General features: G+C 40.7%; 1 protein-coding gene and 1 long non-coding RNA gene across 2 annotated transcripts in view; one reads left to right on the top strand and one right to left on the bottom strand.

Moving 5' to 3' along the window:
• IARS1 (isoleucyl-tRNA synthetase 1) overlaps positions 1–16,639 on the top strand; it is a 79,414-nt gene that overhangs the window by 54,379 nt on the left and 8,396 nt on the right. The window contains exons 28-32 of the mRNA XM_070590554.1: positions 937–1,032; positions 1,865–2,041; positions 3,153–3,258; positions 12,145–12,270; positions 16,156–16,299. Of these exons, the coding sequence (XP_070446655.1) occupies positions 937–1,032; positions 1,865–2,041; positions 3,153–3,258; positions 12,145–12,270; positions 16,156–16,299 (649 nt within the window). The remainder of the gene's footprint in view (positions 1–936; positions 1,033–1,864; positions 2,042–3,152; positions 3,259–12,144; positions 12,271–16,155; positions 16,300–16,639) is intronic.
• The window catches only part of LOC139078721 (uncharacterized), a 52,947-nt gene that overhangs the window by 6,007 nt on the left and 30,301 nt on the right, over positions 1–16,639 (bottom strand). Inside the window, exon 3 of the long non-coding RNA XR_011531744.1 lies at positions 2,105–2,242. This is a non-coding gene — a long non-coding RNA (uncharacterized lncRNA). The remainder of the gene's footprint in view (positions 1–2,104; positions 2,243–16,639) is intronic.

The following is a 16,639-nucleotide window of genomic DNA, read 5'->3' on the forward strand; positions in this document are numbered from 1 at the left end:
TGGTGCCTAATTTACAAGTACACCCCCTCTATAATGGAAGTGACGCCATTGTTATTACCACATCATCATCGACACCTTCAGAACACAGGAGATGGAAAAGCAGACAAAGTTGACAAGAAGATGGCAACTTAAACTAAATCACATAAGAAGTATTGTGGTCCATTGTAGAGAAACCGTGTCTTGAAACAGACCAACAAACCAAAGGATAAAAAGGGTCATGGTTTAAGAAAATAATGGAGTTGGGGGCCTGCCCAGTGGTGCAGGGGTTAAGTGCTCACGTTCCGCTTCAGCAGCCTGGGGTTCACCAGTTCGGATCCCGGGTGCAGACATGGCACCGCTTGGCAAGCCACGCTGTGGTAGGCATGCCACCTATAAAGTGGAGGAAGATGGGCACGGATGTGAGCTCAGGGCCAGTCTTCCTCAGCAAAAAGAGGAGGATTGGCGGCAGATGTTAGCTCAGGGCTAACTTCCTCAAGGAAAAAAAAAGGAAAGAAAAGAATGGAGTTGGCTGCTTTGAGGCCTTCAGTCCACTAGTTTGTGGTGGGTCCATTGTGAAAAGTTGTGCTGCTGTAAGGGTTTCATGATTGTTGATCTTATTTATTAGAAGCATTGATATTATTTATTAGATAGACAAAAAGTGAAATTACATGAGAGACTCACAAAAGCCAATCTTAGGGTGTCTCCTGTGAGTAGCACCCTACAGAAGGAAAAGGGACAGCTACGCCTCTCTCCAGAGATGAAGGACTCACTGGTTACAAAGAAGGACCCAAACTATAAAGAAACTGGATTTGACTTTGTTTCCTTCGCTCAGTTGCATGAATAAATAGTGCATCATAATAGACTTCTCAGAATTTAGTTTTAAATAGCATTTTGCTGAGTTTGAAAGAACTGTTTTTCTTATTTGACTGTCATGTCGTGCACTGTTCGTTCCTATAGGCTTTGGTTCTCTTGGACGTCACCCCTGACCAGTCAATGGTGGATGAAGGAATGGCTCGGGAAGTCATCAATCGCATCCAGAAACTTCGCAAAAAGGTCAGTTTGTCAGGTTAAGAACAAGCTGCTGTTGGGGCGTTTGGTTTTTTTGTTTGGCTTTTTATTTTGTTTTTTGGGGAGGACAGGAGAGGCAGGTGATTTGAACCATAGTAATCAATTAATGATAATTAGTCAGTGATCTTCAGTCCATTCAGATTGTACTCTGCAGGAAAGGTAGGCCTCTTCCCCTCCCTGCTTGTTCACCCCCAAGCTGGACGTGGCTCTTTGGTTTCTCTGATCAGGAGCTGTCAGCCAACCTGTGCCCCTTGTCCTCCTTTTTCAGTTCCCTAGGGCTTCTACAAAATCATCTTCTGGATAGATAGTTCTCCTAACTGGTGCAGAGGTCACCAGAGCTGACAGTGGCTGTCTGAGGAAGGGAAGAGGTGCAGTCAGTTTGGAAGGGCTCCTGGCTCAGGAGAGAGAGTCTTGGATCTGAACAGCGCGGGGTGGTTCTTTCTCATTCAAGAGCTGGGAGCCGGACCAGGCACAGAGAGCCCTTTGCCTGCCCTCAGCAGGCAAGAGAGCCAGGGAGCTCCTACCTGAGGAGGCCTCCAGCAGTCCTCGTCATCAGGCCTGGTGTCTGAGACCTGTGGGCTGGGATCTGAGGAGGCCACTCCAGCAGATAATGGGGCGCTTGCGAGCTCTGTTTCAGGTCAGAGGTTTGTGAGGAGGTTCTTGCTCGGTGACTCCTTTATTTCATGGGGAGGATGGGACAGGAGACTGTGCCCTTCCCTGATGACCCCGCATGGGACCGTCAGCCCTTTTCAACAGCACCTTATGTTTTGATTAACAGATGTGCTTCCCTCTTTAAATTTTCTGTATGTGCTTTCAGTGCAATCTAGTTCCAACTGATGAAATAACAGTTTATTATAAAGCAAAGTCTGAAGGAGAGTATCTGAACAATGTTATCGAAAGCCACACAGAGTTCATATTTGCCACCATAAAGGCTCCCTTGAAACCATATCCAGTTCCTACAGCAGATAAGATCCTTATTCAAGAAAAAACACAGGTGAGTTCTGTTGAACTATTAGGAGATTTAGGATTAGATTTTATGTTAAGTTTATGTACTCACATCTTGATATTCTGGCCCCTAGTAGCAATTGGTGTAGTCCTCGGTCCTGAAGTGTTGCTCTGGAGTGAGAGGGTCAGCAAAAGGGTGTCCAGAAGGAGAGAGAGGGAGGGAAAGTAGAGCTGTCCTCACGGCAGTTCTCTGGGGAGAGGGAGCCAGGAAGTTCGTAAGAATTGTCAGGCGATCAGATGGCATATGGGCCTGTTTTCTCTAAAACTTAGGAAGTCAGCATTGTGGATTCTGGGAATTACTGTTAAAGTAAACAGCAATTGACTTGAAAAGCAGTTAACTTTTATGAGAGAAAGTTGTACATAAAGGTACAATTTCGCCTCCTGTTGGCCCATTTTAGATGTAACTATGAAAATCTGATACCCACACATGGAAGACCTTGGCCCATAATTCAGAAGTGGATCATTTGTAACAGGGGAATCAATCCTTTTCTGTGTCAGTCAGTCATTCATTCAGTCATTTGTTCCTTGTTCCTACTTTATATGGGACAAATAGGATAGAGGAGCAGGGGCTGAAAGTGACTGGGGCAAGTTACAAGATGGTTTCATTTTCTATTTTGCTTATTTTTTTTTAATTTTTTACTTTTCCTCCCCAAAGCCCCAGTACGTAGTTGTTTATTCTAGTTGTAGGTCCTAGTTCTTCTACGTGAGCTGCTGCCACAGCATGGCTACTGACAGACAGGTGGTCTAGTTCCGTGCCTGGGAACCAAACCTTGGCCACTGAAGTGGAGCATGCCAAACTTTAATCCCTAGGCCATCAGAGCTGGCTCTCTATTTTGCATATTTTTAAACTGTTTGACTTTTTAAAAAATGACCATATATTGCTTATATAATCAAAAATTTACATTTTTAAAAGAACAAGGTAAAAAGAAAAAAATGAGGGGAAAAATTGTAGTTCTGGACTTTTTTGGTAATGATACTGAATGTGCTATCAGAATTGTACAGAGCTCTGATTCTTACTGAGAAGAAATAGTTTCTGTGTTGTTTGGTGACACTGTGGTCAGGTGCTACAGTGGCTCACTCATATATTCCCCTCTTCTCAGTTGAAGGGGTCTGACCTGGAAATTACACTCACTAGAGGATCATCTGTGCCTGGCCCTGCTTGCGCATATGTCAATCTTAATATTTGTACAAATGGCAGTGAGCAAGGTAAGAGCGTAAATGAATTCCATGGTTTGTATTTTGTGTTTTAGTTAAACCTGTGAATGTCTTTAAAGCTTTTATAAGAGAATTGGTAAAACTGGATAACTTTTTCTATCTAATTGTCATCAAAATGAATCCTTGAAAGTAAATGATTGGACTTGCACTTCTAGGAAGATGGACTAGATGTAGTTTTCCCTGTTCCTCCCACAAAGTACAGCTGAACACTCTGGAGATGGTATGTAAAGACCACTACAAGAAGACTCTTGGGGCCGGCCCCATGGCCGAGTGGTTGAGTTCACACACTCTGCTTCAGCAGCCCAGGGTTTCTCTGCTTCAGATCCTGGGTGCAGACATGGCACTGCTTGTCAGGCTATGCTGAGGCGGCATCCCACATGCCACAACTAGAAGGACCCACACACACACACGCAAAAAAAAAGGCAGCAGTTGTTAGCTCAGGTGCCAATCTTTAAAACAAAAAAAAAACTCTTAAAGGTGGAGGGAAGACAGACCAGCTAGGGACCTTGGAACCAAGCAACAAAATAGTGGAGAGTTCTCAGGGTTTTCTTTTTGCCTCATGTACCGCAGCCTTGGAGCTGAAGAAGCCAGCAACCTGGAAATGCCAACAAGCATGCACAAAATTGCCCCAACAAAATCTTTCTCTCTCTAGATGAAGGACCAGAAGAGGGGCAGCCTAGCAAGACAGAAAACTTGTAGATAATAACTGCTCTACTCCAGCCAAATGCAAGAGAAGAAACTGTGGCCCCACTGCCACTCACACCAGCAGAGGCCAAGTGGAGAGCTTAGACCTTTGCCAGGCTGAGGAGCCTCAAGCCCCCACCGCCACGCTACTATCAGAGAAGACTAAGTAGTGAGCCGGGACTTTCCTCCCACCCAGGCAGTTATGAACCCCTCTGCCTAGCAGTGTCAGGGTAGAGCATGTGGAGAGCCTGGATGTCCGTCCCCACAGGCAGCAGCAGGGCATCCCTCCCTCTCACCACCGCCCGGTGGGAACGAGGCTGCATATCCCTGCTGCCTGCCGAGGCATCAGTGAAGGCCACATGGGGAGCAGTAAGCAGGCACTCCCACTCTTCACCGCCACGGAGGCAGCAGTGGAGGCCTGGAGGAGAGTGGAAACTCCCTCCTCGCCCCCTCCCAGCAGTAGCAAGGAATCCTGACCTTAGTGTCAGTGGAGACTGAACAGGGAACCCAGACTTCCCTTCCCACCCTCCCAGCAGGCAGTAACAAAGCAGTGTCCCCTCTCCCCTGGCGGTGTGATGTCAGACAAAGCCAGCTAAAATAGAAGGTTTAAATAAGAACCAGAGTCTCCTAATACCTAACATGTCTAGGTTTTAATTAAAGATTACTCATCATACCAAGAACAGGGAAGATCTTAAACTGAATGAAAAAAGGCAATCAATACCTATAAACACCAAGATGACAAAAATGTTAAAATTATCTGAAAAATGTAATGCAGCCAGAATAAAAATGCTTCACACACCAATTATAAACACAGTAGAAACAAATGAAAAGTAGCCTCAACAAAGAAACAGAAGATATAAAGAATCAAGTAAAAATTTTAGAACTGAGAAATACAATAACTAAAATACAAAAACTCAGTGGATGGGCTCAACAACAGAATAGAAGAGACAGGAAAGAATCTGTGAACTGGAAGGTAGAACAATCAAAAGTACCCATTCTGAACAACAGTTTTTTTTAAAAATCTGAAAAAAATGAACAGAGCCTCAAAGATCTGTGGGATAATAACAAAAGTTTAATATTCTTGTGATTGAATTCTGAGAGAAAGAGAAGAAAAAGACAGGACAGAAAAAGTATTCAAAGAAATAATAGCTGAAAACTTACTAAATTTGACGAAACACAAAATCTACATATTCAAGAAGCTAAGGAAATCCCTTACAGGATAACCCCAAAAGAATCTGCATCGAGATGTAGCATAGGCAAACTTCTGAACTTAAGGCCAAGAAAACATCTTGAAAGCAATGAGAGAGAGATGTGCAACACCTAACTTAAAGGAGAAGAGCAATTTGAATGATACTGGATTTCTCATCAGGAACCTTGGAGGCCAGAAGGTAAAAGGACAACATTTCTCAAACACTAAAATGTAAGTGCTGTCTACCCAGAATTCTGTATCAAGCAGAAATATCTTCAGATGAAGAGACTATCAAGACAGTCTCAAATGAAGGAAAACTGAGAGAACTTGTCGCTAGCAAGACTTAACCCAAAAGAATAGCTAGAGGAAATTCTTAAAACAGAAAGAAAATGATAAAAGAGGGAATCTAGGGACATCAGTATGGAAGAAATAACAATGGAAAGAGTCAAAATACAGGTGAATTGAACAGACTTTCCTTCTTGAATTTTCTAACTTATGTTTGTGGTTACAGCAAAAACTGTAACATCTCAATGCATATGTAAGAAATATTTAAGACATAAAATATATAAATGGGGAATAGCCAAGGGATGTAAAAGGAAGTAAGGTTCTTACATTTCTGTCAAACTGGTAAACACTGACACCAGTAGACTAGTAGTTATGTATATATAATGTACAACCTAGTGCAACCACTACAAAAGTCTGTACTAAGCAATACGTACAAAAACACTAGACAGAGAAAAATGGAATCCTAAGGTGTATTCAGGTAACCCACAGGACGCTTGGGAAAAGAAAACAGAATAGAAATCAGAAAATAAAATGGAAGGCTTAAGCTTAACATCAATAATTACACTAAATATAGATGGTCTAAATACATCAATTAATAGAGATTGACAGAGTGATGAAAACACATTATCCAGCTATATGTTATAGCTATATAAGTCTTTAAATATAACAATATAGGTAGCTTGAAAGTAAAAGAATAGAAAAAGATATATTGTGCAAACATAAAGAAAGCAGGAATGCCTATGTTCATTTCCATAAAGTAGACTTCCTAGCAAAGAAAATTACCTATGACATTGAATAATATATGTCAATCCACAAGGAAAGCATAATGATCCTCAATGTGTATGTACCTAACAACAGAGCTGCAGAACACATGAAACAAAAACTGATAGACCTTAAAGGAGAATTAGAAAATCCATAATTATAGTTTGAGAATTGCCTATACCTCTTTGAACAATTAATACAACAGCTACACAGAAATCAGAATCTAATCAACATTTATGAAACACCCTACCGAATAGCGGCAGAATACACATTCTATTCAAACTCCCAGAGAACATTTACCAAGATAGATTACAGCCTGGGCCATAAAACAAAACTCAGTTTAAGAGTTGGAATCATATAGAGTATGTTCTCTGACCACAATGGAATCAAACTATAAATCAGTTACAGATAAAAGCAAAATCTTCACACACTTCAAAAGTAAACAACGTACTTCCAAATAATCCATGATCAGGGAAAACATGTCAAGGAAAACATACGTAAAACTGAGTGAAAAGGAAAATACAACATATCAGAATATCTGGGAAGCAGCTAATTGATATCTCCAAAGACTAAAATTAGAAAAGAAGAAAGGTTTCAAATCAATAATGTAAGGTCCAACCTCAAGAAACTAAAAAAAGCAGAACAAAAATAAAATGAACCCTAAGTAAACAGAAGGAAAATAAAAATGAGCAAAAATCAACACAATTGAAAACAGAAAAACAATAGAGAAGATCAGTGAAACAAAAATGTAGTTCTTCAAAAAAAAATAAAATCAATAAACCTCTAGTGAGACTGATATAGAACAAAAGAAGATACTAATTACCAATATCACGAATGAAACAAGATATCAATACAGACTGCAGAAATCAAAAAGATAAGCAGATACCATGAACAACTCTCCACACGTGAATTTGACAACTTGCATGAAATGAACCAGTTTCTCAAAAAGCACAAACTAAGCCCAGAAATAAACCCACACATCTATGGACAGCTAATCTTCAACAAAGGTGCTAAGAACATACAATTGAGAAAGGAAAGTCTCTTCGATACATGGTGTTGGGAAAACTGGACAGCCATGTGCGAAAGAATGAAAGTATACCATTATCTTACACCATACACAATAAGTTAACTCAAAATGAATCAGAGACTTGAAGGTAAGACCGGAAACCATAAAACTCCTACAAGAAAATATAGGTAGTGCACTCTTTGACATTCGTTTTAGAAGGATCTTTTCGAATACCATGTCCCCTCAGACAAGGGAAACAAAAGAAAAAATAAACAAGTGGGACTTAATCAGACTAGAGAGCTTCTGCAAGGCAAAGGAAACCAGGAACAAAACAAAAAGACAGCCCACCAACTGGGAGAAAATATTCACAAATCATATATCCAACAAGGGGTTAATCTCCAGAATATATAAAGAGCTCACACAACTGAACAACATAAAAACAAAAAACCCAATGAAAAAATGGGCAGAGGATATGAACAGACTTTTCTCCAAAGAAGATATACACATGGCCAGTAAGCACATGAAAAGATGTTCAACATCACAAATAATCAGGGAAATGCAAATCAAAACTACACTAAGATAACCCATTAAAATGGCTATAGTCACCAAGACAAAAAATAACAAACGCTGGAGAGGATGTAGAGAAAAGGGAACCCTTGTACACTGCTGGTGGGAATGCACACTGGTGCAGCCACTATGGAAAACACTATGGAGATTCCTCAAAAAATTAAAAATAGAAATACCATATGACTCAGCTATCCCACTACTGGGTATTTATCTAAAGAACTTGCAGTCAACAATTCAAAGAGACTTATGGACCTGTATGTTCATTGCAGCATTATTCACAATAGCCAAGAAATGGAAGCTACCCAAGTGCCCATCATCTGATGATTGGATAAAGAGGATGTGGTATATATGTACAATGGAATACTACTCAGCCATAAAAAGAGACAAAATCATCCCACTTGCAACAATATGGTTAGACCTTGAGGGTATTATATTAAGTGAAATGAGCCAGACAGAGAAAGAAAAACACCATATGATTTCACTCATATGTGGAAGGTAAACTAACAAATGGACAAAGAGAACAGTTGAGTGGTTACCAGAGGGGAAGAGGGTTGAGGGGTAGGCACAAGGGGTGAAGGGGCACATATAATGGTGACTGACAATAATGTACAACTGAAATTTCACAATATTATAAACTATTATGATTTCAATAAAATTTTAAAACTACTTCAACTCACCCAGTATGAAATAGATCATTTCAGTACCCCTATTGCTAATAAGGAGATTGAATTCGTAATTTTAAAACTCTCAAGAAATCTCCATATCCAAATGGTTTTGCTAGAGAATTCAACTAGACTTTAAAAAAATGAATGCCAATTCTACACCGATTCTTCCAGAAAATAGAAGGAACACTCACAACTCACTTTAGTAAGATATTAGACACCAAAACCAGATGCAGACAACACACAAGAAAAGAAAACTATAGACCAGTATCCCTCATGAATATCAATGTAAAATTCTTACCAAAATATCATGAAATGAAATATAGCTATATATACAAAGAATTATATATTATGATAAGTAGGGTTTATTCTAAGAATGTAAGGCTGGTTCAGTATCCCAAAACCAATCAGTGTAGTCTACCATATTAACAGGCTAAAAGATTACCCGATTATACCATTTGTTACAGAAAAAGCATTTGACAAAATTCAACAACCATTCCTGATAAAAAAACTCAGAAAAACAGGGAGAAGAACTTTGTAAACTTGATAATAAGCATCTACAAAAAACCTACAGCTAACATTATACTTAATGGGAAGAGATTGAATGTTTTCTGCCTAAAATAAGGACCAAGGCAAGGATGCCTATCTTCACTACTTTTATTCAGCATTGTACTGGAAATTCTTGCCAGTAGAATAAGGCAAGAAAAGAAAAGAAAAGGCTTACCGATCAGAAGAGAAGAAATAAAACTATCCCTATTTGAAGATGACATGATTGTCTACATAGAAAATCCCAAGGAATCTACAGTGTGTCCTGAGACCTCTCCATTGGTTGGCCCACCAGCATTGTCACCAGCTGTTCCCAGGATGGTCGTGTGTTCATTTGGACCTGTGATGATGCCTCAGGTGAAACATGGTCCCCTGAACTGCTGCACAAGTTCAGTGGTGTGTGGCATGTGGGCTGGCCCATCACTGCTGACATCCTGGCTTGTCTCGGGGAGAGGCAGTGAGAGGACCCTGTGGAAGCAGTCAGTCCGAGGGGCAGTGGATGTACATCAGTGATGTCAGCAAGGCCAGGGTTCTGTGTCAGCTTCAGTCGGGGCCACCAGAATGAGAAGTGACAAGACAGATGGGGCCTAGCTCCCTCCTCTGCTGACTCCAGTACTGTCCCTTTCTGGGCCAGCTGACCAAATAATTGGGAAGAAGAGCTCCCAACTCCAACAAGGTTACTCTCCTAGGAGTAGTTACCAATGGAGCCACAGATTGATCATCTGCTTTAACGTGATTTGATATGGTTTGTTATTTCCTGTCTGGCTGACACCACTCATGTTACGAGGAAAAACCTACAAATGACCTTTAAATTTATTAAAGTATTTTTGGCCAGTTTTCTATACCTTTTGGGTTCAAGCATTAATTGAGGGGTTTTATCTTCAAAATAGTTGAATAAAATCACATTGCTTATAAAAAGCAAAAGAAAAAACTTTCATCAAATACACAGGCTATAAGATAAACATACAAAAATCAATTTAATTTTTGTATACTAGCAGTGGACACATGGAGAATGAAATTTAAAATACAGTACCATTTACAATTGCTCAAAAAAAGGACACTGTAAATCTAAAAACACATGTATAAAATTTTATGCCAAAACTATAAAATACTGATAAAAAAATCAAAGAACTAAATAAATAGACATCATGTTCATGGATTGGAAGATTCAATATAGTAAACATGTCACTTCTCCCCAAATTAATATACAGGTTAAACTTGATTCCTATCAAATCTCAGCAATATTGTTTTGTAGATATAGACAAAATTACTCTAAAATTTATCTGGAAAGAGAAAGGAAATAAAATAGCTAAAGTAATTTAGGAACATAAGAATATAGTGGGAGAAATCAGTTTACCCAATTTCAAGACTCATCTGAAGACTGTGGCATGAGTACAGAACAGACACATAGATTAGCGTTCCAGACAGAGAACCCGAAATAGACCACACAGTGTGGCCAAATGCTTTTGTTGAAAAGAACAAAAGCAATTCAGTTGAGGCGTCTTTTCATTATATGGTGCTAGAGCAATTAGATATCCATACGTAGAAAAAAATCCCAGACCTAAGTCTTATACCTTTTATAAAAATTAACCGAAAATGGATCACAGACTCAAAAGTAAAACTATAAAACATTTAGGAAAAAAACATAAAATCTTTAGAGTTCAGGAGTAAGCAAAGAGTTTTTAAGACCTGATACCAAAAGCCCAAGCCATAAAAGGAAAAACTGATAAATTGAATCTCATCAAAATTTAAAACTCTGCTTTGCAAAAGATCCTGTGAAAAGGATGAAAAAACAAGCCACAGACTGGGAGAAGATCTTTGCAGACCACATAGCTAACAAAGGAGGTATCTAGAATATATAAAGAATTCTCAGAACTCAGCAGTTAAAAAGTTCAATTAGAAAATGGGAAAAGAGAGGAGCAGATGTTTACAAGAGAAAATATACAGATGACAGATAAGCACATGAAAATGTACAACATCATTAGTCGTTATAGAAATACAAATTAAAATCATAAGGAGATATCACTACACACCTATTGAAATAGTAAAAAAAAAAAAATAGTGACAATACCAAATGCTGGTGAGGTTGTAGAGAAACTGGGTCTCTCATGTATTGCTGGTAGGAGTTTTAAGATGGTACAGCCACTCTGAAAAACATGTAGCAGTTTCTTAAAAAACTAAATGTTCGCTTTCCACAATCATCCAGCAATTACACTTCTGGGTATTTTGATTCCAGAGAAATGAAAGTTTATGTTCACCAAAAAACCTCTACTCAAGTGTTTATAGTAGCTGTACTCTACGTAATAGCCAAAAGGTGGAAACAACCCAAGCGTTCTTCATAGGTGGTGGCTGAACGACCTCTCGTCCATCCAAACCATAGAAAACGACTCAGCAATAAAAAGGAACAAGCTATTGATTAATGCAGCATCCTGGATGAATCTTTAAAGATTTATGCTGAGTGAAAAAAGTCAATCCCAAAGGTTATGTCTCATGTGATTCCCTTTATATAGCATTCTTGAAATGACAAAATTATAGAAATGGAGAATAGATTGTTTGCCAGAGGTTAATTAGGGAGTAGAGGGAGGCGGGAAATAGGTGTAGATTTTAAAGAGCAAGATGAGGGATTCTTGTGGTGATGGAGTTGTTCTGTATCTTGACTGTGTCAATGTCAGTATCCTGGTCATAATATTGTGCTATAGTTTCAAAGTTGTTAATTGGGACAAACTAGGTAAAGAGCCCATGATATCTCTACTGTTCTTCTAACCTCACATGCCTCTATGGTTATCTCAAAATAAAATGTTCAAACAAGTCAGCGAAGTAAATATCTGGAGTTGAATCTAGAGTATAGGATAGATCAACATCAGGGGCCACTTGAGGATGTTATTTTTACGTCAGATAGTATTTTTTAGCACTCTGAGCCCTAGGGATTTATAAATGGCACAAAACGAAAAATGCAGATCATAGAGACAAGTTTGAATCTAGAAAAAGATGAGCAGATTGCCTGATGGAGTTCCATCCCTGGAACATGTCTACCAAAGATTGCCAAAGCACATGTTAAGAGTGTATATAGTATATACTTAAAGGGAAATTAGAGCTTGAGCCCCCTTGTCTCCTTTGACTTTTCATTCAAATTTAATGTGTTTTCTTCAGTTTTACTTATATTTGTGGCTTTTTAGGTGGAGTATTGCTTCTGGAAAATCCAAAAGGTGATAATAGGTTGGACCTTCTAAAGCTGAAGAGTGTTGTTACTAGCATTTTTGGTGTAAAAACTACAAGGCTGGCTGTCTTCCATGGTGAAACAGGTACGTGGAAAGTTGAAAGGTATCCATGTGCTTTGACATGAGGTGGACCCATGGAGATGATTGCTTCATACCAGTTATGCATGTAGCCTTTGCCCTCTTCCTGACTCTGTCAGTCAGGACGGGCTCTCAGCAGTGCCTGCCACAGTGTTTCTGGTGCTCCTTACTGTGTGATAGGGCTAAGGAACACTGGACTTGCTAGAGATGACAGTTTTAACTCAACCTCTTGCCTGTTAGCCATGTGATGGACTCTGGGCTTCAGAGACTTCCCTGGTGAGTTTTAACTTCATTAAACATACTGCCTGCATCTTGCTAAATCCAGATTCTCAGTAAGACAAGCCTAAATAAAATTTTGAAGAATTATAAGTACATTCTCTCCCACTGTCATGTGTTGAATTGTGACCCCCACCCCGGCAAAAAAAAAAAGATGTTGAATGAAGTCCTTACCCAGTAACACTGAATGTGATCTTGTTTGGAAATAGGGTCGTTGCAGTTGTAATTAGTTAAGATGAGGTCGTACCGGAGTAGGGTGGGCCCTACTCCAATGTGCGTGGTGTCCTTAGAAGAAGAGAGCCATGTGAAGACACAGACACGGGGAGAACTCCATGTGATGACAAAGGCAGAGACTGGGATTACACAGCTGCAAGCCGAGGAGCGCCAGGGGTTGCAGGAGCCTCCAGAAGCCAGGAGGAGGAGGGCAGGATCCCGACAGGTCCGGGTTAGCACAGCCCTGCTATCACATTGATTCCAGACTTCTCAACTCCAGAGCTGTGGGACAAGTGTCTGTTGCTTTAAGCCTCCCAGTTTATGATTCTTAGGGCAGCTGTAGGAAACTAGTACACTCACTCCATGAATCTGAATGCTCATTTTCAGAAACTTTTAAATAGCTTAAAAGAGTAAATATCATGACCAAGAAATAAAGGGAAAACTGCTAAACCTCGGATAAAAACCACAATGAGGTACTATTACATGCCACCAGATTGGCAAAAACTAGAAAAATTACGGGGTCCAGTGTTGTCTGGGAAGCTGTGTAATAGGAACTGTCCTTCACGGCTGGATTGTCAATTGATAGAACCACTGTGGAAGACCATTTACCATTGTGTCATTTAAGGGAAGCAAAAGTAATGTGGGAGAAATTGGGAAAGTAAAGGTCTGGAAGACTGGTTGGTTGGAGGATCTAAGAAAAAATCTCTGCCCAGGATCCACCCAGGGAAGCTGGTAAGCCAGTGGACAGCTTGAGTCTACCTGAAAACACTGTAGGATGAGAAGCAGGGAAGAGCAAGGGCAGACCGGAACCCACATCTGTCTGGCCACGTTGAACACCAACTGTCAGGGGACCTGCAGAAGAAGCTTTGCCAGAGAAGTGCTCGTCTGCTTGGCCCAGAAGTTGGAAGAGCACAGGAAGAGTGTGGCTGTCCACTCTGACCCAGCAAGCAGCAGCCCATGAAAGCTGAATGGTGCCTGGGCCCAACGTTGACCTTTCAAACAAAGTGGCTGTAACTAAACTCCTCCCTTCCAAACCCTGTGCACCTTTCTCTGTGGTCAGCCCCAACCCAGACCAGGCCAGGCGGAGAGTTCTGGGAAGCAGTTTTAGCTTAGCTGAGTTGACACAGGGTGAAACCACCCACAGTCCACCCCTTAGGATTCTGGCATCTACACATGGCTCTGTAAACCATATCTCACTTCCAGATAAGACCATCATAAATTAAAAGTCACATGTTCAACTATCCCTTGTACAACTGAAAATATGCTAACCATCTCACCCAATACCGCTTAGAAAGTCACCTTATCTGTGGCGATGTTGGTTTCTCTTCTAGCTTGAGGCACCTTTCCCCTTTGACTTGACATATAAAGTTAAATTCTGTTAATATACTTTATGTTATATGATAGGAAAGTAGGAGAGTGGAAAAAATAAGAATTGGTTAATATGTACACAAATATATTCTTATATAAATAAGAAAGAATTCATAACATTACAGTCTCAGTTCTGTAACTGACAATGGGTCAAAGCTTTCATCTTCACATGCCATATGTGAGTCTCTGATTTTGAGCAGGGGTCAGCAAACTTCTTCTCAAAAGGCAGAAAGTAAATATTTTAGACTAGGAGCTAGAACTCTGCCATTATAATGCACAAGCAGCCATGATCATATGTGAAAGAGGGGCAAGGCTGTGTTTTATTAAAACTGTGTTTACGTAAACGGACAGGCAGCCAGCCAGGGGCCATAGTCTGCCTGTCCCTGATTTAGAGCATGAAGGGCATCGTGAAGGACATTACCCCAGCCCTTCAAGGTGTTGCCACCCAGGTGGTCCTGAAACTGAGTCTTCAAAAGGCCATTCTACTGTTTTTCAAGACCAGCTGTTTCGTGATGATGGGGAACGTGGTATGGCCAGTGAATTTCCTGAACGTGCGTGCCTTACCACACTTTGCTGAAAAATCAGTTTCTTGGTCAGAAGCAATGCTGTGTGAGATGCATATTGTGAATAATAAGACAGTCCATGGAGTTTGACGGAAGCATTCCAGGCAGCAAAGCTAATCCATTTCCAAAAGAAGTGTCTGTTTCAGTAGAAATAGGCACTGCCTCTTCCATGGTGGAAGTGGCCCAGTAGCCAGCCTGCCGTCAGGAGCCCTCCTCAACTCCCCTGGCAATAATATGATGCTGGGAGCTAGTGATGGCCTCTGCTGTTGGCGGGTGAGAAACACTGTAGCAAAATCAGCCTCGGGAGTGGAGGTCATGTTGCTGAGCCCATCTGTAACACCATTCCCAGCCAGGATGGCCTCTTCATTCATCAGTCCATTGGGCAAGGACAGGAGTGACTGGGAAAGACCAGCTGACTTCCACAGAATGGGTCGTATTATCCACCTAGTTTCTAGGATCCTCATTCACACAGTCTGCCCATTTGGAGTGATCTGTCCACATACCTCTTGCCCTGACTTCCTTGCAAACCACTTCTGTTTTTTCCAATCCCTAACCATTCCTGTTCAGTCAAACTGTTAGTCACTGCCCGTGAATTAGTATAGATCCATTCCTCTGGCAATCTCTCCTGATCAAAATGAACAACCAGCTGCTCTAAATGAAGTGGTACCCCCTGGGAGGATTCCCGTCCACCACTGTTCTTCAGGGCCACCCAGAATCAAAGCAGGCTGTAGGACTGCAGTCGTCCACTCTCCATGGGGCAGCATGTCATGCAGAACCGTCCACACAGCAGGCTTGAAATAATTTCTATCAACTGGTCCTACAGGAGTTTCCATGAAGTGACAGGTGCGGCTTGAGAGAAAACCCCCGGCCCCGGGCTGGGCATGGGCATCCATCCACTAGGTGGGGCAGGTCCCTTTTTCCTTGAGGATCCGCCCCAGCCCGGTGTCAGACATGCTACTTCTCCTGTCCCCGGTCACAGCCACTACCAGTCGTTCACCTGTGTTTGCATCCCTAATACTGTTTAATTTTATATAAATTATGCTACATGTGTTCTGTGTGTCTTGCTATTTTCCACATGTTGTTGAATCAAATAACTTGTTTTATCTTCTGACTATAATTATCATTTTTTATTATAAAGCTTCTTTTCATGGTGAATTTTGGGATTCTAATATAGGAGGATATATTAAGAGGAGCTGTAATATACAGAGAAAATGGTAAAAGGGGAGTAAACAATTTTCCTTATATTTTAAGTTATGAATATTATGCTATTTATTTTGCAACACTACTTTCCTACTATTTGCACATCGTTAAAGCCTGATTTTATAGAAAAGATAGTGTCCTTTGATAAACAGAAATAAATGGAAAGCCTTACTTTAAGGATAGATGATAGATTAATTAAATAGGAAAAAGTGAATGACTTCAGCTCTGATCTCTCTACCCCTGAAAGAATGATTGTTGTTGTTATTTTTAGAAATACAAAACCAAACCGATTTACTGAGTCTTAGTGGAAAAACACTGTGTGTGACTGCAGGATCGGCCCCCTCTCTGATCGACAGTCCCAGTGCTCTCCTCTGTCAGTATGTCAACCTACAGCTTCTGGACGCGGACCCACAAGGTGTGTGCCTCCCCCAACTGCGAGCACCCTCACCTGGCAATGTGGGCACTGTTTCTTTTAACATTCAACCTCTCGGACTTGCATGGACTTTTCAAGGCAGCTTCAGTGTAGTGATTAAAGTGGAGACTCCCACACGGCCTTGGGGAGTGCACAAGGCTTGTTTCTTTTAGTGTATTTATGTAGAAACACCCTCATCCATCTGACGTGGTCAGGAAATGACATGCATTAGTTAGGTAAAAATTACAGCTAAATGAAGCTAAATTGTTAAAGTGCCAAAACGTTTTAGCTTTTTTTTTTTTTTTTTTTTTGAGGAAGATTAGCCCTGAGCTAACTGCTGCCA

This window comes from Equus przewalskii, chromosome 22 (assembly GCF_037783145.1).
Source record: "Equus przewalskii isolate Varuska chromosome 22, EquPr2, whole genome shotgun sequence".
Classification (NCBI taxonomy): domain Eukaryota; kingdom Metazoa; phylum Chordata; class Mammalia; order Perissodactyla; family Equidae; genus Equus; species Equus przewalskii.